Below are 26486 nucleotides of genomic sequence, written 5' to 3'. Positions count from 1 at the left end.
TACAATCCACCAACTGCTGCGACAAAATCAAGTCACTGTGGTTATCAGATTGAGGTCTGCAGCAGACAGATAAAAATAGAATAGAAAATATAATAGAGAGCCATTTATTGTCATTATACTCAGTACAGTGAGATTCTAATCGTCCCTACAAGGTGCAGCTCGAAAGCCACACCGACACTGCGTGGGTCAGCAAGCTCTCAATGGTGGAACAGTAAAAGGTCACCAACAAGCTTGTGGTCTAATTGTTCTTTCTTTAGCACCATCAGGAAGTGCAGTCGCTGCTGGGGCTTTTTTTTTTTTTACCAGAGCTGAGGTGTAACGGCCATAGTGCTCATTGCTCAGGTCATCATAGTTTGCGTACCCAGCTCCCAACCCATTATGTTGAGAATAGATTAACGTCGATACTTTTATCTGCCACTTAAAGTCTCACATTAACAAAGCCTGTTCACACTGATAATGGCCCACCACTAGTATTTAGAGTAAATTAAGTAGCCTATGTACAGATGTAGATGTATTGATCATATTGATCATATTGATATACTGTATTGTTGAGGTATTTCTGAATATTATATGGCGATGCATTGTTTAACCCATTGATGCTGGATGCTGCGTATAAATAAATGTGGCTATGTTAGAGCTGAATGAACACATTTACACATTCTTATGCAACATGAGGGTCTTAGCTTTTACTACATGCAACTTATTCCAGGTTTGTATGTGCTTTGGAGGCTGAGATATTTAGGCTATTTAGGGGCCTTAGGCTAAAATGGGTTAACTACCTGTATTGATGATGTATTGCTATGTAGCCTATGTACTCTGTATGGGGGTTATGTGTTGATCTGGTGATGTGTACATGTTGATAGTGTTGCTATGGGAGATCACTTACAAGCAGGTTGCTGCAGACCACAAGCGGAGTGCACCACCACACTGAGCGTACCACAGAGAGACTGGCCCGCACCACCTACCAAGGTCAAAAGGGCAATGACAGAATTAAACCAGGTAGGCCTATTTTCATGACAAAAAGAACACGGCATTAGGCAGCGTGTGTGTGTGTGTGTGTGTGTGTGTGTGTGTGTGTGTGTGTGTGTGTGTGTGTGTGTGTGTGTGTGTGTGTGTGTGTGTGTGTGTGCGTGTGTGAGAGAGATAGATAGATAGATAGAGAGATAGAGAGAGAGAGAGAGAGAGAGAGAGAGAGAGAGAGAGAGAGAGAGAGAGAGAGAGTGTGTGTGTGTGTGCAAGAGGGAAAGAGATGTGAACCTACCAGGCAAAAGGCTTTGTAGGTTTGGCTGTTGAGTCATTCTGAGCTTCACACAAGAGTTGGTGAGAGTGAGCAGATCTGGGGGAACTGTGTCTGTATCTGACACACACACACACACACACACACACACACACACACACACACACACACACACACACACACACACACACACACACACACACACACACACACACACACACACACCAAGACATGGCTAAATCAAACTGTACCAGACTGCAGCGGTTTCTGAGACCTATCAGCCCCATGCAGGTTTGCTCCAACCAACGTCAAACTGCTTCCTAACCTCTTGAGTACGTCTCTGTGCCTCATATCGTGCACCTTTTGTCAGTGCACTGTTACAGTAGTGCATGGTTAATGCATAGTGCTCCCAGTGCACTGAGGTCTTCAGTGCATAGTAGTATCGTGAATAAGTTTGAGCACTGTGCAGTGTGCCCTCACTGCAAATGACGGGTGAGCATAGCATTGAGCATTGAACCTATCCCTCCCAGACCAGATCATTTAGTCCGATCTCTTCTTCGTATTCTAAAGCGACGCAATTTCATCACAGAAGCATCATGTTGCAGCAGCAGACAACTGTTTTGCAGCTCAAGCGTTACGCATGCTGTTGTTGCCCAACACCAACTAAAACAAGTTGCTCCAAAGGTTGCACTCACTGTCTCCTATGAGTCTGTCGATGGGCTCCCTCCATTCCTCCAGCTCATACAGGGACGACATCAGAACAGTGTGACTCTGGGGGAAAGAAAGAAATGTCATTTCCACTTAGAGGTCTGCTGCCTGTTCTCATTCTCAGAATTCGTTCACCATCTCTGTGGGAGTAAAGCTGATTGGCTGTCGACCTGAGGAAGAAGTGTCATTTAAACCCCCCAAACAGCTTTACACAGCCTCTAACTGCAGATGGGGTCACCGGCGGGCCTATTCACTATTTGCTGAAAATGCTCAACTGCAAAATAACAACATTGCGATGACAGTACCGAGAGTCTTCAATAACTGATTACTGTAAGACACAGCCATTACAATTTTGGTGACAGTAAGGTTATAACATAGGCCCTGCGCTAAGGGGTCAAATGGTGATGGTTCCTATTTACCATAACTTCTCTCTTGGTAATTCTGCTTAACGAGACGCTACATTCTAAATCGGACATTTATAACCTGTGCAGCATTGCTAAAATAAGACCTGTGCTTACACCCCAATGTAAATGTGCAGCATCTATGCCACTGGGGGTAGAAGTATCGGTATCTGTACTCGGTATCGGCAAGTACATATTAATGTGAAGTTGGTTAGCTGTTAAGTTCACCTTGCCACTCGTGCTGTGGAGTTCCAGGCTGAGGTTTGGTGAGTGTGTCAGAAGCCAAAGCTCACACTCTTGGAGCCTCTTTCGGATGCGATCCACAAAGCGGGAATGCGAGCCTCGCCTCTGTGACATAAATATAAAGGGTAACACTTCATTTGACGCTGACGTCAAACACATGACATGAAATTGTCATGACAGTGTCAAAACAGTGCAATGAGACAGTTGTGGACAGTAGGGTCATGAAAATTGTCAATGTCATGTACAGTTGAAGAGTTCAGATGCAAAACCCCCTAAGTGCCATTTCAGAAAATAATCTTAATTCATTTTTATTTAATACAAAGCTATCAAAATTGCTTTTTAAAAATGTATTTATGTAATATAACTATTTATATGTATTATCAAGTACATGAATGTAAACCAAACCAACAACGGGGTTCTCTAAAAATATAGAAGTGGTAGCAGGTGTTCAGAAATGGAGTTAGGAGGTTTTGCATCTGAACTCTTCAGTTTCTGGTCATGAAAAGTTGACATTGTTTGGGTTGTCTTTACCATAACCAAATGTCCTTCAGTTACAATAGCCTTAAAATGTTAATGACATGTCCATGACTGCGTCACGACTCGGTTATGACACTGTCATGTCATACATATGATGCCTGTGTCAAGTTAAGTGTGACCATATAAAGTATTCAAGTATTGTTCCAGAATATGTCCCAAGCACACACATTAATACACACACACACACACACACACACACACACACACACACACACACACACACACACACACACACACACACACACACACACACACACACACACACACACACACACACACACACACACACACACACACACATGTTTCCCTAATAATGTGTGTCCTTGCCTGTTGTCTGAGAGCCTGACAGAGCTGGTACATCTTGGCCTTCATGGTGCTGATACGCTGCTGCATGTCAGGCTGGTAGTCCAGCTCTCCTGCCCAGTGGAGCTGCAGGCCAAACAGGGGCATGTGCCAGCAGTAGCGGTACTGGGAGTGCCTCCTGAAACAGAAACATACACATTAGCAGGGCCGCTGCTAAGGTTTGGGAGGCCCTAAGTGGTCAGGAGCCCCCCTTCATACTTAAATAATAATAATAGTAATGTACTAATAGATGTGTTTTGTAATGTTATTCAGTATTTTTTTCATGACGTTTTTTAGTCAATCTCAATTTAAGAGGCCCCAATTTCGGGGGCAATAGTGGTTGGTGCCCTAAGCACTCTGCATACTCTGCTGATGTCTAGTGGTGGCCCTGTGTAGCCCGAAGTATTACTGCACACTGTGTCCCCCTCGGGGGCGCGAACTCGCCAGCACGTCTGAGTCACAGTACGATATCACTGGACTAAAGGACCAGTCCCCCAGCCCAACGGCATCGACACTCTAAGAGGCTCAGGGAGAGAGGTTTACGAACGTTCCACGCCAATTTTGCTAGTTAGCCTCCGTTACACTCTCCCCCTTAAACCTCACTCCCATCCTGCAACTGCACATTAGGGCTGTAACAATTTTTTTTTCGGACCAAGAAATCGCACAGAGCGCAGTCATGATACTGTATTGTGGTGCAAGAAGGCAGTATTGTGATATGCCCTTTCAAACTCCAGAAAAGTCTTGATACGAATCGAAGCATGAATTGAGTGTATCGTTACAGCCCTAATAGACATGCATCACAGTACAAAGGTAAAAAATATAACCACACTAATAACTTCACACATTTCACACACACACTCATCTGTGTACAACAGCTTCACACATACGCAGATGCATCCCATCATATGCACGCTCACCCACCCACACATGCACACACACGCACACAAACACACACATGTGCACGCACGCGCACGCACACACACACACACGCACACACACACGCATGCACTCACGTTACGTATGCATGCACGCACTCACATGCACACACACACTGATCTACTCACCCCAACGTACCCCCTTTAAACTTGACACACAGCAGCAAGTCAGTGTAGAGGAAAAGATGACGCAGGCTCCTCCCGTTCTCACACAAACACACCACAAAGCCATCAAGCACCAATTGCCGTCTCTACAACACAGGCAGACAGAAATGCACACATATACAGACATTAAAGGGGCACTGTGTAATAGTTTTACCCAGAGCCATCTAATAACAGAGTTGCGCAAACCGGGGACCAGGAAGTCGGTTGGTGAGGTGATTCGCGTAGGTTAAAATGTTTCTTAACAGTAAACTTCTGTTCGTTGGAAACTAACACAGAACCATCACATACCAAACAAAGATTAAGTACAAACAAATTACATTACCTTAACCTCATTTTCTGTGTTCTACTGCCACCTCCTGGAACTAAGTAACTTCTAATAGAACTAAAGTCAATGGGGATTTCCATGTTAACTCTCCCTGAGGCTCCATGTGAGCCGCCATTGCTGTGGAAAGATTGGTCCATAGAGGTCTATGGGAGTGGCGTAACTCTGATATTAGATGGCTCTGGTTCTACCCATTCACAAATGTTACCTTTTCACGAATATTTATCACCATCATCCAATTACGATTATACATGAAAAGGTGGATCTTCTGCATTTCGGGCCTTTTTGAATTTCCAGAAATTCAAACATTTTTAGCTGCAAAACTTACTGTACTTTGGTCATACAAGTAGCCTATATTAGCTTATTATATAGCAAATATTCGTGGAAAAAAAAATCTAATTTGGCAATGGGATGGGATTCAAATCTGCAAAACTCTCTGACCTAAAGACCAACTCTCTAACCATTGTACCATGGCTGACCAGTGACAAAATTTTAAATTGAGTGTAGTGGAAAGCGCACACATCCAGCAGAAAAGCATCAGCAGGTGCCAAATCAAAAAAACTGTCACATGTAGGAGCGGGAAATGGTATTTGAAGATGCCTGAGGAAGATCTATGATCGAAACGTTGCTCCAAATAAACAAAGTCTTTTGCAAGCAGTGTGCAGATCCTTTCCCGCTCCTACAAAATGTTTAATTGGAACATTAAGAGGACATGGGTAGTTAGTACGTAGTGATGAGTCATCACAGGCTAGTCTGCATCATTCCAAAATAGACCCTTTTAAATAAAACGTTTTTGGCACAGAACACTGCAAATGGTAGTGAATGGAACATTAAAAAGATAATTAAGGATGTCATCATTTTTGCACCCATACACATGAGCAGCAGGCCTTGACATTGGCACCTGCCAACCGGCCAAAAGGGGTAAAACTTGTCCATGGCTTGTAACAATTTTAGTCTCACTAGCCACTTTGGCAGGTGACGTATTCTTGGCTATGACGTAGTCCTACCTCAGTAGCATGTATCCTGTTTTGGCACCTTGTGTTATATTTAGGTTGAAGAAAGATACATTCAGTTTCATGTAGCACAGCATGCTCTAGCACTGATGGTCTCGATTTAGCAACTCAGTTTCTGAGCTTAGATGTGTCATGGTAAAGAAAATATGTCTAAAAATACTGACAACAAAGCTGTGGCTAGTAGCAAGGCTGAATGGCTGACCACTGTGGCCGGTGAGCAAAAAGGGGCTGGTTTTCCAGATATTTACCTGAATAAAATAAATCCATGGTTTCGTTTGTTTTGTAATACCATGTTTGATTGTACGATCTGAACTGCTAATTGAGGACATTTCATGTGACAAAAACACGTAAAACTTCAACATGTGTGCACTCACCATCCCCTTGGACAGTGTGACGGCTTTCTTACAGTGTGACGGCTCATTGACACCGGACAGGAAGCTGCTGGAGATGCGGAGAGCTTCCTGTAGGAGTGGGGCATCGTAGTGATCAGCAGGGGTGTGGCTCAGCAGGTCCTGAGAGAGAGAGATAGATAGATAGATAGATAGATAGATAGATAGATAGATAGATAGATAGATAGATAGATGGATGGATGGATGGATGGATGGATGGATGGATGGATGGATGGATGGATGGATGGATGGATAGATAGATAGATAGATAGATAGATAGATAGATAGATAGATAGATAGATAGATAGATAGATAGATAGATAGATAGATAGATAGATATAGATAGACCTTTCTTGTCCCCAAGGGCAAATTTGTTCTCACCACCATCACAAACTTTTCACAGCCAATATAAAGCATACATAACAGACGACATCAAACGCCATTGAACATTGAGATACTAAACATGATACATGTACACACAGAAATGAAACGATGGCAGGAGATGAAGATTATTTGATGCCGGCGCCATAGGTGTCACATGACAGTGTCAGAACAGTGTCGTAACGCAGGCATAGACGTGAAACATGATGTGACTTAAACAATCTATCACTGTCATTAAGTGACATTTGGTAATGGTAGGCCGAAAGACAGCCCTAATGATGTCAACTTTTCATTACCTTAAAACATTTACGACACTGACATTATGTTCACATTATCATCCATGACTGTGTCATGACACTCTTTTGACACTGTTATGACACTGTCTTGTCACAGCTATGACGCCAATGTCAAGCAAAGTGTAACCGTAAAAGGAAATGTGGAAGAGAGATGTACAAAGAGAGGTTGTGTGTGCATTTGTAACGGATGAGCCAAAGGTCAAGGTTTGTCGCTATCGCATCTACAGCTGTTCATATGTTTACACACCCTGGCAGAATGGATGCTTTGTTGGAGAGCTCTACAAGAATGTTAATGATGACACCCTTTTTTAAATTTAAATTATTGCTACAGACTGGCTGAAGACATTTATTAGCAATCGCCTGTGTTAACTCTCAAAAGTCATAATATTATCACAACACAAACGACACAAATCACCCTGATCATACGTTTACATACAGTAGTTTGTCATGCTCTGCATTGCTCCCCCTCTTAACATCAATGACTGCTTGAAATAGTTTTTGGTAATTGTGATTAACCCTCTTCCTTTTTCGCAAATTGCTAAACTGCCAATTCACATCAGGCAGAAAGTCTGTTTCCCATAATATATTTGCGTGTCTTGCTGGAACCTCACGTTTAAGGTCTTCCCTCAATGGTTTCAAGGTCAGGAGAGAGATGGAAGCTCATGACAGTGCCATGAGCATTCTTAATTTGTTTGATACTTTTTTACATCCCTTTGCAGTTCAACTATCTGTCCTCAAAGACCCCTTTGACAAATCTTCTACTTTTGCTGTTATTATTATTTCAAAAGACTAAACACAATTGTTTTTATAACAAATGTCTTCATTCAAACTGGGTTGCACTGATGATGGTCTGACTGTGACCGAAATGTCTACACTGCACGTGGGTAGCACTTTTTTTGTTTTTCCATAATGCAATAAAAATTTACAATTGCATTTGGCATTACGATGTGCAAGTTCCCCTTGCTTGCTTCTAGTTAATCCACTGGAACCTACGCACTCACCAGGCACCAAGTCCAAAGGCGCGATATCTCCACTGGAAAGAACGTTCATTCAAACAATAACTATAAGCGATAGAAAAGGATTTGCATTATAATTCACATTCTCTAAAAAATGGCCACAAATATTAACATTCAGATTACGCAAACTTTTGAGCAGCAATGAATAGGCTATGAGGTTTCGGGAGAGAAGTTTACTAATATTCTACGGCCGAACTCTGTTCGCAGCTGTTGGCAAACTATTACTCCCACACTCATTCTCTGTTCTCTGTCTCACTGTTTGACTGTCCTGTCAGGATGAGGGCCCTCCCTCCCCAAAAAAACAAACAAACACAAAACAAAAACATAAACAAGACACAAAATAGGACAGTCAGGTGTTGTGTGAACTCACATGCAGCACAAGGGTGGTCTTGGTCACACGGTCCAGGGGCTTGTACAAGAGTGCTGATGGGTTGATAGACAGGAGATAAAAACAATGTGCAATGATGATACTGTATTGTGAAAAACACATGGGTTTTGTAACATGGCAGTGGTGTAATGGCAGATCAGTAGCTTCCGAAGACTTGTTGAGTAATTGTTTTGAGCAACAGGTGCCAACGGTGTATGCACGATCTCCCCTTAGCAAACTTCTCTGTGTAACCTACCTTCAAATGTGTATTCAGACGTGGAGCTGTCCGAGGCTTTCCTTGATTTCATGCTCTGCAAATGAAAATCAAGAAATGCTCCTTAAATTCTGAGTCTTTGAGGTTTGCCACATGCAAAGATTGCCATGTCTACTGTATGTGCACATGGGTATGAGGTACTCATGATGTACAGTAGTGGTTTCAAAAATGGGGCTCATAAAAATGAATTAAAGAAAAAGCAGGACAGCACTCCAAGTTTTTGTGGTTTATTGCCCGTTTATTGCCGTATTGCTCATAAAAATGGGTAATCCACAGGTTAACAGCTAACATAATTCCATAAATTGGTTAGTAGGCCTAACAGTAACACTTGAATGGTTAATATAAGTTAGCTTTTCCTGTGAATTTCTACCAATAGCAGACAAACTAGTACTGGAAAATCTAGCAATATTAATGGACAAAAACATTTTTAGGTTAAAAAAAAGGTCCCCCCCACACAAAATGTTTGGGATCCACTGCTTGACAGCAGTATGTGTGGTGAAAGAAGTGTACGTACCTCTGCTAGTGTTCTGAACCTCAGATCGGCCTGAGTGCACCTCCTCACCACCTCCACCGCATTCTCATAGTTATCAATGAAGCCACCATATGTGGCCAACTGGCTAACCTGCATGCAAGATTTAGATCATTGATCAATGTGTGTGTGTGTGTGTGTGTGTGTGCGTGCGTGCATGCGTGCGTGCGTGCGTGCGTGCGTGCGTGCGTGCGTGCGTGCGTGTGTGTGTGTGTGTGTGTGTGTGCCAACTGGCCACCTGCATGCAAGATTTAGTGCAACAGAATTGTGTTACCCAGTTTTGAGGTGTGTTCTTAAATGTCGCCATAAGCTTGTATGTAGAACAGTATTGGTCTTGCTTTGGAGCAGCTGGGTTTTTATATTTGTGTCAGAGTTTTTTATTTTCTGAAACCAGGATTTCCAGCTCTAACTATGGTATAAAGTAGTGGTGTCAACAACAATAATTTCGGCATCCTGATGCGGGGCATGGAGGATTCAGCAATGGCTCGGCAAATGTCATAACCGATGCAGCATATTTTTTCAAGTTTCAATTACTTCCGTGGGCATTTACGCAGCAAATTAACCTTAAATTTAATTGAAGCACTTCAAAGCACAGCCAACGGCAGGAGTGATAAATACAACAGCCAATAAAATGTTTGCATTGCCTCATGACTGATGAAAAATTTGCCTTGCTTTCAGAAAATGTTAATGCATCACAATACATCGTAGAATTGAACTGAATCGATTTGAATAGTGAGGGCAGTGCCAATGTGCACCACTAGTATAAAGATTATCATCATTTTCATCCAAATAAAAACACACTGTACCAGCCTCTGGAAGAGGTCTCCCACAGTCAACAGATGATGATCTTTGTCTGGCTCTGCCACTGGCTCCTGTTCCTCCTCCTGTTCCATGGAGAGGGTCTGTAGATTCTGTAGAGGGTCTCTGTAGAGGGTCTCACTCTCCTCTTCCGCACCTGTGGCCCCCTCCAGGCGTTCCTTGAGGGCCTGGTGGAAGTCTCTGTGGAGGGCCAGCAGCTCTGGGACCTGGAAGAAGACCGTCTGGATCTCCTGGCAGGACAGCACCGGCTGGGAGGTCCCTGCTGTGGCTTTGAGGGCCTTCATGGGCTAATGGGGGGGATCAGAAAGAACACAGCTATGGTCAGATCAACGTTCACTCTAAGAAAGAAGGTGACATATGCATTGAGTAAGAGTAGAGTAGAGTAGAGTATAATTTATTCATCCCAAGGGGAAATTAAGGTGTCCAGTAGCTACTCCTAAAGAATACACAAGACATATGCACATATGACACATCTAATGAGCAGTTGTGGGTAAGTGGTTAGGGCGTCAGAATTGTAGCCCAAAGGTTTCCAGTTCGACTCCCGATCCGCCAGGTTGGTGGGGGCAGTAATCAACCAGTGCTCTCCCCCATCCTCCTCCATGACTGAGGTACCCAGCATGCTACCATCCCACTGCACTGCTCCCTAGGGGCGCCATTGGGGGCTGCCCCCTTGCACGGGTGAGGCATAAATGCAATTTCGTTGTGTGCAGTGTTCACTTGTGTGCTGTGGAGTGCTGTATCACAGTGACAATGGGAGTTGGAGTTGCTGTTGCTTTCGGCTTTCGCTAAAAATTGACACCGAATGTGTTGTCCCTGAGCAAGAGGGAGAGAGAGAGAGAGAGAGAGAGAGAGAGAGAGAGAGAGAGAGACAGAGACAGAGACAGAGAGACAGAGAGACAGAGAGACAGAGAGACACAGAGAGAGAGAGAGAGAGAGAGAGAGAGAGAGAGAGAGAGAGAGAGAGAGAGAGAGAGAAGAGAGAGAGAGAGAGAGAGAGAGAGAGAGAGAGAGAGAGAGAGAGAGAGAGAGAGAGAGAGAGAGAGAGGCAGAGACAGAGACAGAGAGAGAGAGATAGAGATCAGCCTTTTGCTGATTGTAGGCTGCAGACAAAATGGAAGAACTTGCAGGAAAAACAGAAGTTGCTCGTGGCACTCTGCCATCAGGAACTATACTGGGTGACTCGTCTGAAACATTCTTTTCTCTAATGTTACATGAATATGATACAGATGATCTTTTCATTTGGCAGTATCAGTGACAGCTCCATGTTATGCTCTCTCCATCCTCACACCCTCTTATCCCTACAGCAGGGGTTCAACGTTTTCCAACTTGGGGCCTACTTAACATTTTCACATATGTTCGGTACCCTTGTCTGACCCAATAAACAATAAAATGCAAATAAATCAACAGCAACACACACACAAATATGATTCTTGATTTTTAGAAAGTGATTTCAAGGCCCACTTGGAATACCGGCCCACAGTTTGGGAATCAGTGCCCTACAGGATTTCCACCTGCTGTTTATGCATCAAGCAGTTTCTCAAAATGTATTGAAATAGTCATGACAATACGTATACCTAATATTCTTCATTGCACTGAATAACCTTTCATAATCTTTATTCCGATCTTATTATTATCATGGATCACTTTCCTTGGATGACACAAATGCATGTTTTCGCCCTTGCCATTCCCGTTTTCCCTGTAGGCTATGTTTTGTATGTGTGCAAAAGTACAGCAGTTTATGTGTAGCACAAAGTAGACTGTTAATGAAATTAGTATTTATTTTTTTGGCTTATCCTATCTTCGACTGATGTAGGCTAAGCGTGTCCGTGGGGAGGTTGCAAATGGGTGTATTACCTTACTGTACAGTGCATGCACGTTCGTAGGGAGATCTTACCATCAACAATGTTTCCAGTTCATTCAGGTAACGCTCTTCGCTGGCCAAGATACCTCTGAGCACCGCCAGTCTCCTCTCCAGCATGTTCTCGGATGTGCTTCTGCCCTGTAAAATACCATGAGGCATATGAGACATATGATAACTCATTAGACGACACCACTCATTACACACCATATACCCACACAGACATTTCGCCATCAATTCCATTATAAAAGGCATCACGAATCTTCAGTAACCAATTAGGTTTAACGGGTGCAAATAGTATCTTTGTGTGCGCGCATGTGTTAGGCTACGTGCTTTTGTTTCCTTACATGTCTAGATCCAACATCTGGAAGCGAGAAGCTCTCTTTTCGCATTGGGCTCTGAAGAAAATCTTCCTCTGCGAACACATCTTCCAACAGCTGCGACGATATTGCACTTGATTCCACTGATATTCCAGTTGATTCCACTGTTTAAACGTTGAAAAATGGAAATGGCACAAATTAGACAACAATGACATGCACCTCATTTCTTAAATGTGTAGTGAAACAGACGTGTCTAGATAGTAGAGTTTCACAAAAGGTTGATTTACGCACCAGAAATATCCACGTCTTTTAGGTAGCCTACTGCTTCCTCGTATAGCTCCATGGTGAAAATTAAATTAGCCAAGTTTCAATCAGACCTCTATTTGATCTCGTATCAGTCACTGGTCTGAGAGCGCTTGTAATTGTCTTTTGGTTTAAAAAAACTTCCTGTTTCTGTAACAGCGCACAAAAGGAGAACAGAGGAAACTCCATTTCACTATCGCTTGCACGACAGTGCAGTAAGAAATTTCGGTTAGGCACTGTGTTAAATTCTAATTTTGGCATTAGGATTCTGGCTAGAACAAATTACATGATGAATAAATACTACTTTGAATTGCAGCCTCCAGCTAGGCGGTGTCAAACAGCACGTTACCCATTTGTTTCGGGAATCTGTGCCGTCGTTCTAAATTAGGTTGCGAGTTGCATGATGCACATGTTTTTTAATCCATGACCAGACAAACTTTAGGCCTACAAGTTTGGGAAAACTGGTCAATTCCATTTCTAAGTAATACACATGCCAATGCCACCACAACCACCGGACATGCCCATATATAGGCATGTATAGGCATAATGTTAGTAGCCTATTAGACTATCACTTGTATCGCGTTGCTTTCAAGGGAGCCCCCCACTGGCACACGCGCAGTCGCGCACGTGCGTAAAAACGCAGCTGGCACGGAGGGACAGCCGAAAGTCTTTATCAGTGTGTCTTTGCCACGACATTTTGAGCGCAAACAATACCACTGGTGTTTGGAAGTGATACACAGAAATTAACAAACAAATAGCATCTGTAAGAACGGAAAATATAATTGGTATATGTTTAATTTACTGCAATTCCCAAGGTTAGTTGTACGGATCCCAAGACGCTCGGGTATGAATGGCAAATCGAGAGATTATGGAGTGAAATGTACAGACTGGTATTTTCAAGGTTGAAGTTGTGCGTTATTATTATGCATTCTTTGCACAATAACAGGCAACTATGCATTAAGGTTATCAATGTTGTAGTTAGCCAGGGCATGCATAGGGCCCTCATGTTTGTTCTTCCGTCCATTGCAAAGACTTCTCTTCACTTTTACCGTCTATTGTTGCGTCATGGAAGATGTAGGCCAACGGACAGGACTGCGTTGTCGTCAGAACGGGTCTGACACCGACCGCACACGCTAAAAACAGCCAGGTCTGTGGTGCACCCTGTCTGACTGTCTCTGCCACACTGGAAGAAACGACAGAAGATGGCCGAGCTATCTGAGTACAAAACCATCTACATGTCCCCTGAGCTGAGGCAGGCAAGTGACCAGACACTCAAAGGAGACAGAGAGACCTCCATTCCAGAAGTGCGACCACGATCATCCCATCGGTAAACATCACTAGATAGTGAAACTTCGGGGGGCACTGAAGACGATGGGCTCGTTCGTGATGATGCAGTGCTGCGCCGACCGAGCAGGACGCATGCACAGTGCAAAGTTATGATGCATTCTGGTTAGCAAAAGCAGCAATGCGCCATCACGATCGAGCTTAATATTAGCGCACGCACGCAAGCACTCTCCCACGCACTCACGAATGTTAAATAGGGCTATGCAGTCTATTTTCAAAGATCAAAAAGTTAAAAGTTCGTTATTTGCCATTTGTGCATGAACTTGTAGTTCAGTAGGTCTATTACTGCAGTAGACTTATTTTCTAACGGAAAAGATAATGAAGTGCTCTGTTATATTTTGATTTCAAGTGCTTTTCGATGTTTCTTAGACTGAATCATATGCAGTCATACGACAGAGGTCTTCGGCGCTCCTTTGGCTCAACAGACCTTCTTCACAACGCCCATCCTAACGCACCCATGTCACTTGCCAGCGACTCTGCCGACAGCCTCGAGGGGGCAGTGCCGTTACACGCAGGTAGGGCTATCCCCATCAACAACTCACATTGGGCTATTTCACTATTCTCGACTAACTATAGAACTACTGTATGCCTAGTCTGTAGAAATAGAGTGAAAATGCAGTTCTCATATATACTACAGAACAATGCAATTAAACTCTGAAGTAATTTCAAATGAAACAAAAGTAAAAAATACAATAAAAGGAAAACAATTAAAAAGTACAAGTCTCCAAGCAAACAAACAAGCCTGCAGACTGTGAATAGCCTACCGGTAAAGAATGACACACGGTGTGAAAGTTTATTATAGAAAATGAGAACACAGTTGGGCAACACAGGAATCATGAATACTATTCCCTCCGTGGGAGCAGGGTGGTACTCCAAGAACATGGTAAAGTGATAATCCTGGCTAAATTAACCTACAGGCAGTAAATCTGCTATAGCCCACATGTGAAAGAGGACTCCAGGCTCTTATTAGATGATTAACCACAACCTCAAGTTGAACTTAACCTGCTTTACAACTGAGCCAGGTTCTTGGAATACAGGAAATAATGTAAACAAAAACAACAATATCTCTGATAATCACGAAAAAAATGAATGCATCATATTTAGTCTTAACCATTCACCCACCACCCTTCTTCCACTGTTCCGACCACAGGCATGGCTCAGTTCAACTGTCAATTCGGCAGAAAGGAAGTTAGCCGACACAATCATGAACATTATTGGACAACAGTCCTCAGTTTCCTCAAATTTAAGGAGGAAGAGAATCAAATGCATTGCAAACCAATGTGATATTTAGGTTCCTAGAGGGGTGGTGGTGGTGGGAAGGCGAGTGTGTGTGTGTGTGTGTGTGTGTGTGTGTGTGTGTGTGTGTGTGTGTGTGTGTGTGTGTGTGTGTGTGTGTGTGTGTGTGTGTGTGTGTGTGTGTGTGTGTGTGTGTGTGTCTGTCTCTGTGACCGCATCGTAGCGCTAACACTGCAAGAGCTGCGCAAGACGGACCACTTCACATCCATTCATCATGAAACAAGTTTTAAAACAGACTGGTGTGTCCTGTCACCTGATCAGTGCACTACATTGGGAGATGTTATCCATCACTCACCAAACTCGCCTGATCTTACATTGATTGATGATAACAATAGACAAGTTATAATTGTAGAAATTGGATGTTCATTTGATTCATACATGGATATATGCTACTCAACGAAGCTTATGAAATACCAACCACTGTGTACTGCTTTAAATAACTGCAATTACTCATGTAAAGTAATTGTGCTCATTTTTGGTAGTCTGGGCCATGTGCATAAACTATGTTTGTGTGGTCTACAGATCTGTGGACTGACAAAAAGAAGGGCCAAGCAATTCACAAAATTTTGCTCAATATCTTGCATCATTGGGAGCCTCTTCATATGGAAACGCAGGTGCCACCTTAGGACATTATGAACAGAAGATTCTAGTGCTGTATTGGACTCCTTTTAAACCAAATTTGGATTGTGCCATGATAATTGTATATCTGTCAATCCAAATAAAGAAGTAAAATGTGTGTGTGTGTGTGTGTGTGTGTGTGTGTGTGTGTGTGTGTGTGTGTGTGTGTGTGTGTGTGTGTGTGTGTGTGTGTGTGTGTGTGTGTGTGTGTGTGTGTGTGTGTGTGTGACGTGTGTGTGTGTGTGTGTGTGTGTGTGTGTGTGTGTGTGTGTGTGTGTGTGTGTGTGTGTGTGTGTGTGTGTGTCTGTGTGTGTGTGTGTGTGTGTGTGCGTGCGTGCGTGCGTGTGTGTTTGGGGGGGGATTGATGGTTTGCTGTGCAGTAAAGTTATATACTTTAAATGGAATACAAACACTGGATGCATGCACAACCTTCTCTTCGCTACACCTTCCGCTTTTTTATATAGCCTATGTAAACTGTCTTTTCTGTCGGGTTTACCCCATCATGCCTCACAATAATCCTCATTGGATTGGCATGTCAAATAAAGACAATGACCGTGTCCTATATGGGGATACAGACAGACAGACAGACAGACAGACAGACAGACAGACAGACAGACAGACAGACAGACAGACAGACAGACAGACAGACAGAGTTTAAGGGCATCCCTCTCTGCCATTGTTGTTGCCTTGTCTGTATCAAACGATACACTCTTGAAAGTGAAAGCCCAACTGGGAAACTCTAGCTCCCAATATCATTATGACACAGCATGCCACAGCACACAACGAAATTGCATTCATGCCTCACCCGTGCAAGGGGGCAGCCCCAATGGCGCCCGAAAGGGAGCAGTGCGGTGGGACGGTACCATGCTCAGGGTACCTCTGTCATGGGGGAGGATGGGGGAAGAGCACTGGTTAATGACTCCCTCCACCAACCTGGCAGGTCGGGAGTCGAACTGGCAACCTTTGGGATACACGACACCCTAACCGCTTACCCATGCCTGCCCACTCTTGTCTGTTGTTTGAGAAATTTCTCTTTTGATCCTTTCACAATTTCTACACTAGTACAGTATAGGCCTACTGCAGGTGTTGCCATGTGTGGGGTCAATCTTCGAAGTGAGGTCTGTACTTTAACTTGAGACCTTGACATGTCCCTAGCATATTCTTACTTCACTTTTAATTAGAATGGAAGTTGCTTAAAGGTTAACAACTTTGCTTTTGATAATGGTATTTGATTGCCGCCAAAGAATAATAATAAAGAAACAAAGGTTGAAATACAATGGGTGAGTTTAATAAGTAATAAGTAATACATGATAAAAAAAGCAATTTATTTTAGCCCATGAGGCAGTCAGAAATGCATGCTGGGCTAAAATGTTGCAGGATTAAAAACGGCGCCCGACTTGACGAAAAGTGGTGCCATGTTAGGAGTGTGATTTGTCCATCAAGACAATTTGAAAATACATTTGTTAAAAACTGTGATTTTAACCTCAGTATGATAAAGGACACAATATGACTTGGTCCTCGGGACCCCCTTGGCTCTTGGTCCCCTGGGCCTGGTAGGCCTGTGCAGTAATATGAATAAGAATAATAATAAAAACAATGTGTTTGAAATGCCCTCCCACCAGATTCCAGCGGGGAGCATCGCAGGGTGGACGGGAAGGGCCAAAGTGATACGGAAGTGGGCCTGAAGAGCCGTGAGGACAGCAAGGTCTCCCTAGAGGAGATGGAGCTCCACGCTGGGGAGGGGAAAGGCAGCGACAGAAAAGGCAAAGCCAAGACAGAAATGGGAGAGGAGGAGGAGGAGGAGGAGGAAGAGGAGAGAAGGCTGGATGCCCCAGACCTTGGGGGAAGTACAGCGGCAGGCAGCCGGGCGAGAGGCAAGGACCTGGTGGAGTGTGATGGGGAAGAGGAAGAGGAAGCTGTTGTATCCTTACCTGCCATTGGTCAGTCTGGGAAGAAAGACACAGACTTGGTGACCTCCGCCGCCACCATCTCGGAGAATGCCAAATATCTCCAGCAGGTCAGTCATAGAGGAGGTAGTATAGTAGAAAGTAGAGACAAAGAAACTGGCGTGTGTGTGTGTGTGTGTGTGTGTGTGTGTGTGTGTGTGTGTGTGTGTGTGTGTGTGTGTGTGTGTGTGTGTGTGTGTGTGTGTGTGTGTGTGTGTGTGTGTTTGTGTGTCTTTCTGAAGTCCGAATCTGCACAACTTAGCCATAAGGAGCCTCAAGTGGCCTCAAGCATTTCTTCTTAGCGCAGCACTATGGCTCTCTGTAATGTCATAGCAATGTTGTTGTGATGTAGTTAAGCATTTTCAGCAAGTGAATAGGGTCGCCGGCGACCCCTGCTGCACTAAGAGGCTACGGTTCTTTTCTTTTCTCTCCCACAGCATTTCCATAGCCTGCCGAGGAACGTGGTGCCGTCTGAAATCACCCACTGTCTGTACATGTTGGAGGTCAGTGAAAAGTTACATAGACAGTGCTTGAAGCAATTTGTGAAGGAAGATGATAGAAATGACACAAATGGGTTGTTCACTTATGTATCATGAGCATGGGTCGGTGCAATAATAATGGCATTATTCAACCCATTGATGCTGGCTGTTGCGGGGGCAGCCGTGGCCTAGTGGTTAGAGTTGGTCTTTCAATCTAGGGGTTGCCGGTTCAAATCCCCCCTGACCTATCCCTACATCTCCATCCATGGCTGAAGTGCCTTTGAGCAAGGCACCTAACCCCACATTGCTCCAGGGACTGTAACCAATACCCTGAAAAATAATAGTTGGAAGTCGCTTTGAATAAATGAAAGCGTCAGATAAGTGCAATGTAATGTAACGTTTGCGTTACGCCACATTGTCCCTGGCGCCTGGAGCTGCATGATGCAACATTCATGCTCATGAGATTTTAGACAATTTTATTAAAAATCTTGGTATGTTAGGAGATAGATGAAAACATTCTCATGAAAGATGAGGGTCTTAGCGTTTAAATGCAACTTATTGCATGTTTTGTATGCTTCAGAGGCTGAGATATTTAGGTTTTTATAGGCTGAGGGCAACTTTTCTTAAAAAGGGCTCAGGCATTCAGCAGTCTTTTTTGCAGGGGCTTTAGGCATCAATGGGTTAAATATTTCAATGATTAGACAATATTCACTCTCTATTGCGGAAACTTTTCTAGATTTCTTTTGGGCTTTAATCCTTTTTTTGTGACAAGACAGTTAGAGGGTGACAGGAAGCGTGTGGGGAGGGCTCTGCAAATGACCTAGGCCGGACTTTGAACCCTGGTCACCGGTGTAGCAGACCAGTGCCCAGCCGATTGAGCCATGGCGGGGCCGGTATTGTGGAAACTTTACAGATTATTTTTGGACACTTAATTTGTCCAAGAGCTCACTAACTTGAGCTCACTTAATGAAAAATGCTTTAAAAATTGCAATTCATTGCCACAAGGCTACAACCTGTGTAGGGCCACACTGTACAGTAAATATCGCAACATTAATTCAAAACTATTCTGAGAATATATGGTCCTGTTCAAGTTTAGTGTTAAATGTTAAATTTAACATGTTGAAGCCATATACAGAATATTCTAAAACCATTAAAACAGAGTTTAAATAACAACTCTGTTAATTGTCCATAGCTCTGTGCAGACGTACGTACTACGTACAGTATAAGATGAAGGGATGCATTTTAGAGTAAAGTGGAAGCAGATTCATGAGCAGCACATACAGCATGACTATATTCATAATCTAACACTACAGTTATGCGCTCTCACCACTATGACCATGGGAAGAGGAACAGCCGTTTTAGAGCACAGGCCAGCTTGTGAGAACATGACTCGACAGACGACAGAGCTGTGCCAAAACACTGAACATCAAGATGCACTAGATTCCCCTGTCCCATACAGACTAATGCTCTATCTAATGGACACACAAGAATGTTAGTTTAAAAAAACTGTACTATCATAAATTGGAATTTCCTGAGCTTTCACTAAACAGGGAGGAGAGTGGAGGGAGATACGAGTTGCGTGGGGACTAGCCTGGTTTTACCAGACCACATTAATCACTGTTTCCCAATGTCAAGTGTTGCAGTCTAGCTAGGACGTGAAACGCCCAGTGATTGGATACTCTTTGGTGAACTCCGCGGAGTATCCAATCACTGGGAGTTTCAAAATGAATGATCTGGCCTGTCAGGCTGCGTGGGGACGTGATAACATGTTCATTTTTGGACTGCAGGAGGAATGCAGGGGAGTGGAGAAGGAGAGCGAGCGTGTCAAGTGTAAGATGGAGTTCATTCACAGCAGCATGCAATGCGTGCAGGTGAGAGAGACACACAAGCAACCATTTCTAAAGACGGATACTTAAACTAGACATAGTTCAGAACAGTCCATTATCCTAGCTCCTGTCCTCGACCTGTGTGCTTGTGGCCTCTTGCCTCGTTGACGACCTGCCTCCATGGAGAACGCAATAAAGTTTTCCGTGCTGTCACCCCCAGTCGCAACTTTTGGTGGACTTTTCCCCATCAACATCCCGATTGTAAAGGAGAAAATGGCCTTTCAAGTGCGCTCTTGCGAGATATTGAATTAAACTTCTGCCGTTAATGACCTGCTAAGGTTTAGGAGTTCCTAAAGAAAACTGATCAGGAGGCCTCCCCCATGATTGCGTAAATAATAATAATAATAATAGTAATAATAATAATAATAATAATAATAATAATAATAATAATAATAATAATATGTGCTTCAGTCAGTCTCAATTTAGGAGGCCCTAAGCGCTTTGCTTACTCTGCTTAAGCCTAGCGGCGGCCCTGGCCACAAGCACAAGGGAGGACGGGAGTTAGGATAATGGAAAGAAACCACAGTCGTTAGCTTCATTAGCTACTTAGTTATTTTCAATGCAATTTCCCATTGGCAGTTGCTAACTGGCTAACAGCTACGCTTTTGAGAAACGCACCCCTGGTCTGGCTTTTGTAGGACTAACTTGTAAAGGAAATAACTGACCATATGAATGTTACTGTATGATGTATGCATGTAGGCCCACTGTTTGTTGTGTAGTGTGATTCACTCAAAGCATGATGTGACATTAATACCGTTGTGTGTGTCCACACTTTGGATCTGCACCCTTGAGAATGTATGTAGGCCTACTATACACAGTAGTCTGCAACAAGAATCATAACATAAAAATAGGAAAGGCTGATATGAATCTGTGTCTTGTCCCCCATTTATAATTTCCAACCATCACACCAGGACACCTTGCGGACTCTGCTCATTCGGTTGGTAGAAGCGCAAAGCAGTGACTCCAAAACCAAGGGCAACGCTTCCAACCCAGCACCCCCACCACCACTACCCATCCACCACCACCACCCGTCCCATACTCGTGCTGCAGACAGTATGTACTGTAATCATTTTTTTGCACTTAAATAGCATGAAGCATGTAACATTACCTCTGCCATACTGCCAACAAGGGCTTAGGCATTCAGCAGGTGTTTTTATATGCTATGGAAAGGGTGTACATTCCCTGAGGTTAATAAGGTATGAAAAAAGGTGTGAAAAGGGTGTGATTTTTTTTTTTTACTGACGCACCGGAGATTGTAGCACTGGTAAAAAAGGAAAACTACTGTCACCCCTGCTTGTAGCTTATATGTAAGGACACCTATCACTCTCTTGAACTGCCAAACCAGTTAACTTACGGGTACCAATAAAGTAAACTGAACTGAACTTAAGTGAGTAACCCCAACCAACACTTCTCCTCAGCCCTCGGCCACCATCATCACCATCAGTGCAAAGCACCGCACCCGGTGCAGAGCAAGACCTGCCTGATGGATGCGCTCAGCCCAGGCCACTGTTGCCAGGACAGCCTGCTCCCTAGTGACATGCCCAGCTGTGCCCAGAGAGCCAAGGAGCGCGCTGCAACATTTAGTGCCATCACAGATCTCAGGTATTGGTCAGGGATTTGGTTTTCACCTTTATAAAGCAGACAAGAAATGAGTGAGGAGAGGCACCGGGGTGGGGGGGGTCGGCAAACCCATATCGCCGGCGTAATGGTATGGTAACTTAGCTCATTGAGCCACTGCACCCCCAGGTAATTGGTCTGACGTGACTGCATTAGTTGCCAGACAGAATGGTTTCCCACCAAATCGGGCTGTTTTCCATGATAATCTGTGGATGAAATGAAATCTTTCAGGCATGGAATACTGTGAATTGCATAGCCATACAAACACATGGGGTTCTTTTCCTGATATTTTTATGTGTTTTGAGCATGTTTCAGGCTGAAAATCATTGACATCTGGCAACCCTGACAAAGTTGTCAAATGCTACCTCAAAAAGTAAAAACCTTAACATATTTACTTTATTTCGGCAAACAGAAAGGGATCACACTGGATACTGCTGAGTCAAACGCCCATAAGGAATTGCAAAGAAAAATGTGTCACAAGCAAATCTTGTGATTGAGGATGTAGATATTGATATTTCTCTCTTTTTTAGTTTCTCTTCCTTATGTATTGTCCATTATTTAGACACACATTCGTAGTTAAGGACACTGAGCGGGAATAGTTTCCAATGTACTCAGCAGTTACTCTGGTGATTGGGAGGGACCTATTGTAGGGTGATGTTTTTTTCTCTCTCTGTTTTTTTTTCCAAGATTTGTTTCACCTTTCCCCTTTTTCTCAGCCCTCTACTGCAAAGAGGATCAAGTATCAGACATTGATTGTATATTAGAGCTGTATAACTAATTCTTTTCTACAAGCAATGATAACAGACATGACTTATTTAATCCATAGGTGTATGGTGGTAGTATGGAAGTAAACCTGGTGAAAGTTAAATCTGTTGACTTTTGATATTTCAGAATGAAACTTCCTCTAACAACTTCCTCTGGTTTTACTAAAGTGAAAGTAATACTGAGTCTGATTGTCAATTTCTTCGGTGTATTAAAATGATAACTATCAAAAGAAGAGGACATTATTAATTATATTGTATAGCAAGCCTACTTACAAGGAATGTATAAATATAATGCTTGCCTACAAGCTTTTGAGGCCTACTTGTCTATCTTATTTTACCCAATTGCAACTATTTGGTCATTGCATTGAAAAATGATTTATAGTGGGAGGGGTGAGCTCCATTGAAGTTTAAATTCCAGTTGGCTGGTCAACAAGACCCCTCCCAGAGTTCCCGTCCCAAACCCAACGTGGAAGGAAATTGCGGAAGGAAACAGGCTACCAGAGTCCACCAACCGCACCTCCCTAACGTCAATCAATTTGTGTTACTGCCCTGAAGAAGGCACTCATGCCACTATGCATGGGCCTTGTTTTTAATATGTCCATGTAGGACCTGTCATATTAATAAAGACATTTTAATTTGGAGTGCCTTAGTCAGAGAATTTATTCTCATTTTTTGATCCTGTCAGTCAATTTGATTAATGCACAGGCTAGATATAGCTGCAGCCAAGGGGGGCCCACCTGACTGGGGGCCACTGATTGGCCAAAAGTGAAAAATTGCAGGATTGTGAGAAGATACAATATAACAATATTCGTCTGTCATGTTTACAGTTTATATACATGTTATCTTGAATTCCTGGCTCATAATTATGACACTCTAGATGTAAACAGCAACCTGGGCCCAAGGTCATCTTGGGGCAGCCGTGGCTTAGTGGTTAGAGAGTTGGTCTTTCAATCTAGGGGTTGGAGGTTCAAATCCCCCCTGACCTCTCCCTACATCTCCATCCATGGCTGAAGTGCCCTTGAGCACTAACCCCACATTGCTCCAGGGACAGAAACCAATAGCCTGACAAATACTAACTGTAAGTCGCTTTGAATAAATAAAAGTGTCAGCTAAGTGAATGTAATATAATGTAATCTTAATCTGGCCTCCTGGTCACCTCTACTGTTCTTGTCCCCCTTTGCAGGGTGGATGTGGAGCGGCTGCGTGCCGCTCACCTGGAGGAGAGGCAGGAGCAGAGGGAGGTGCTCCGAATCATCCAGGGCTTCAAGCAGCAGGTGGACGACTTGATCGCGGCCCATGGCGGCAGCTGCGGCGGCCAGGAGGAAGGCAGCAGCAACGGGCAACTGAGTACTCAGCTCCTGGAGCTCAAGCAGGAAGTGCAGGATGTAGCCCTCGTGTGAGTGTGCCCTGTGATTGATCGCATACATGGATTGCGTTACAATATGCGGCCTTGCCTCCTCCACTTGGGCTTGTCTCCTCGTACCAGGAAGTAATATGTCATGATGACATCACTGACAACAGCATTATATTTTAATATCTTGCAAAAGCTCAATTGTAAAGTCTTTTTCTCATTTGCAATTGGGATGGTGAATGAAAAACAGTCCCTCAAAAGTTGTTGTGGCTAGGCTGACAGCTTGGAAACTTTATCGTTTTCTCCACGGAGGAGGGGCCAGGAGGCGGGACGAGGAGACAAGCACAAGTGGAGGAGGCAAGGTCGCATATTGTAACGCATTCATAGACTAGTGTAACGGATGCCAACTTGCAGAGTTCTGCGTATAACGTTAGTAAAACCTCCGTCCCGAAGTCTCATACAGTATTGGTAATGTTGAGCTATCGGTCAAGACCTTAAGCTCAGCCGGTATTGTGCAGTGCTTTCCCATGTCCAAACAGGAGCGTTGACTGGTAGATGGCGGGCACTAGTGCAGCAGATCACCTCAGTTACACTAGTACAATTTTCAGAAAAGGGGAGGTCTAGCGGCAAATTTGAGGAAAAGTTTGAGGTTGCTGATTCTGAATGTTGTGTTTTCCAAACTGGATGTTGAGTGCTCATTGTAATTAGCATACTGTAATTTGCTTGCATGTGTGCACCTTTTCAGGACACACAAAGCCATGTCACTGATGGAAAAACTTGGTATGCAGCTAGAGAACATGCAAGTGGAGGGGAACTCAAAACAGACTCATGAAAGACAGAATTAAAAGGTGAGCTGTGTATGTGTGCGTGTGCGTGTGCGTGTGCGTGCGTGCGTACCATGTTGCCACCGCTCTATCTCCATCTTGTTGCCACCGCTCTATCTGACCATTTTCTGAATCAGGAATCTATGCTACATTTAATCACAATTGTCACTACAAGCTGTTTCAGCTAACAATTTTTCCAATAACAAAATCATGCATAATTGGTTGCAATAAGGATTACATGTTTTTCACCAAAGAGGACTTATTGAATGAATGACAACGACCTTGAGCCACAATAGGCCAGGTGGAAAACCCAACAACGCTCTTTGACCTTTTGGGCTGTAGAATCAAAGGAGAGTGGTATGATATTATTCATACAGTAGGTCGGAACAAAGGAGCTACAGAGAACTGGGCAGTTGTCTTGTGTGACTATCATATGTAACTGATAGAGAAAAAAAGAGAGAAGGTGAAAAGCAATTGGTGGGGGTGGGTCCACAAAACAAACCAACCAGCTGATGTACGTATAAGTTGTTGAATAATTAGCAATAACTATTTATCATCCCATTGTGCATTTTTTGTGTTTCTCTCCTAGTGGTACTCCTCTTTCTAAGAAGATGACAGCAAAGTCTCTACATACATTCAAAAATGCATTTCCTCAGCATTTGCATTTAATAAAACCCATTTGAAGTTTACGTTTTTTGTCGCATTTCAGTACATTGTGTCATTTTCTCTATAAGCCCAAACTCCAAAGGAGTATTTCCGTAAAATGTAAAACTGTAACAACAGTACAGTAATCAAACTGCAAAACAATTTAACACACACACAAAGGCAAAGTCTGGAGGGGGGTGGGGCGAGGGGCATATCTAATGTGTGTTTTTCAAATCCCATGTGTTTGCAGGTATCTGGTATGAATGGCGTTTGAGTTTGTCTCATGCTTCACACTGAAGACCATTTACTTAAACACTTTTGGCCCAAATTCCAACTTGTGATCACCTCCTTTTCCACATGCTTGAATTTCCAAAGAACAAACTAAAAAATAAACAAACAAAAACATCTGCAGATAGTGATCTGTGCATGTTCTCTGGCACCTCCCTCAATCCCTCTACCCATGTTTCTCTAAATCAGGGGTGTCAAACACGCGGCCCACAAGATGGCTCAATCGGGGCCCACTTGAGATCGAATAGGCTGCGTCTGGCCCCTGAACTGGAATGAGTTTGACAAAATGTACACTCACTAAACGTGCCAAGACAGACCTCAGTTTTAAAAAACATATTTGTTAACTACACGACGATTAAAATGGTTCAAAAGGCCGTTGTAGGAGTCCAGGCGGCCTTAGTTCCAGGAATAGCCTCCCCTACTCCATGGCAGTCTGGTGGGGCAGGGAATGATGCGACGGGCCCCTCTCCACAGGCTGACGGCTCACCAGCTAGCCAGTGTCCACATTTGCAAGATTACCAGACCACTGCTACTACAGTCAGGCTGATGCTGCAACCTTGTTTTTAAAGAAAATTCTAAAAAAAAAAAAAAAAGGTGCTATTGCTTTCTACTTTTTGTGGTGAAATCCAAGCAAGGACTTATCGTCAAATTATATCAAGTTATCGAATATAATATTACCGAATTAGAAGGTACAGTCCACCTCAGAAATTGCTCATATGTCGTGAAGGCGTATAGCGAAATATGAAAGTACATACTGTAGGATTTTTTTCTCTATGTGTTAGCATTGCCTAGCGTAACAGTATAGTCATATTCAGCGTATATTAAGTTTCAACTTCTCCTTGCTGTGTATTGCTTTCTATCTGCTGAGAGCCACTGATTCACCAAGAGGTTTTCAGTGTGGATGAGGTCAGGAGACTGAGATGGCCAATCCATGAATCACTTCCTCTTGAATTGTTTGCGGGATAAGAAGGAT

At 43.5% G+C, this 26486-nt stretch overlaps 2 protein-coding genes across 2 annotated transcripts in view; one reads left to right on the top strand and one right to left on the bottom strand.

Annotated features, from left to right (window-relative positions):
- Positions 1-12638, bottom strand: part of si:dkey-33c9.6 (active breakpoint cluster region-related protein) — a 19889-nt gene extending 7251 nt beyond the window's left edge. The window contains exons 1-14 of the mRNA XM_063187241.1: positions 12444-12638; positions 12180-12316; positions 11869-11973; positions 9962-10261; positions 9141-9248; positions 8609-8663; positions 8356-8408; positions 6278-6415; positions 4533-4654; positions 3454-3607; positions 2575-2694; positions 1933-2008; positions 1262-1357; positions 887-961 (exon numbers count right to left, since the gene is read on the bottom strand). Of these exons, the coding sequence (XP_063043311.1) occupies positions 887-961; positions 1262-1357; positions 1933-2008; positions 2575-2694; positions 3454-3607; positions 4533-4654; positions 6278-6415; positions 8356-8408; positions 8609-8663; positions 9141-9248; positions 9962-10261; positions 11869-11973; positions 12180-12316; positions 12444-12495 (1591 nt within the window). The 5' untranslated portion in view covers positions 12496-12638. The remainder of the gene's footprint in view (positions 1-886; positions 962-1261; positions 1358-1932; positions 2009-2574; positions 2695-3453; positions 3608-4532; positions 4655-6277; positions 6416-8355; positions 8409-8608; positions 8664-9140; positions 9249-9961; positions 10262-11868; positions 11974-12179; positions 12317-12443) is intronic.
- A 912-nt stretch (positions 12639-13550) lies between these two features.
- Positions 13551-25269, top strand: LOC134437472 (uncharacterized). Its single transcript, XM_063186964.1, has 10 exons — positions 13551-13782; positions 14169-14314; positions 17336-17730; positions 18097-18162; positions 19926-20009; positions 20936-21077; positions 21443-21626; positions 23589-23801; positions 24502-24604; positions 25170-25269. Exons 1-9 carry the CDS (start codon positions 13658-13660, stop codon positions 24599-24601), a joined length of 1455 nt encoding a protein of 484 aa, XP_063043034.1. The 5' UTR covers positions 13551-13657; the 3' UTR covers positions 24602-24604; positions 25170-25269.
- Positions 25270-26486: the final 1217 nt, after the last annotated feature.

This window comes from Engraulis encrasicolus, chromosome 21 (assembly GCF_034702125.1).
Source record: "Engraulis encrasicolus isolate BLACKSEA-1 chromosome 21, IST_EnEncr_1.0, whole genome shotgun sequence".
Classification (NCBI taxonomy): Eukaryota; Metazoa; Chordata; class Actinopteri; order Clupeiformes; family Engraulidae; genus Engraulis; species Engraulis encrasicolus.
The sequence above is the reverse complement of the archived record's forward strand: the minus strand, read 5'-3'. Positions and strand labels throughout refer to the sequence as shown.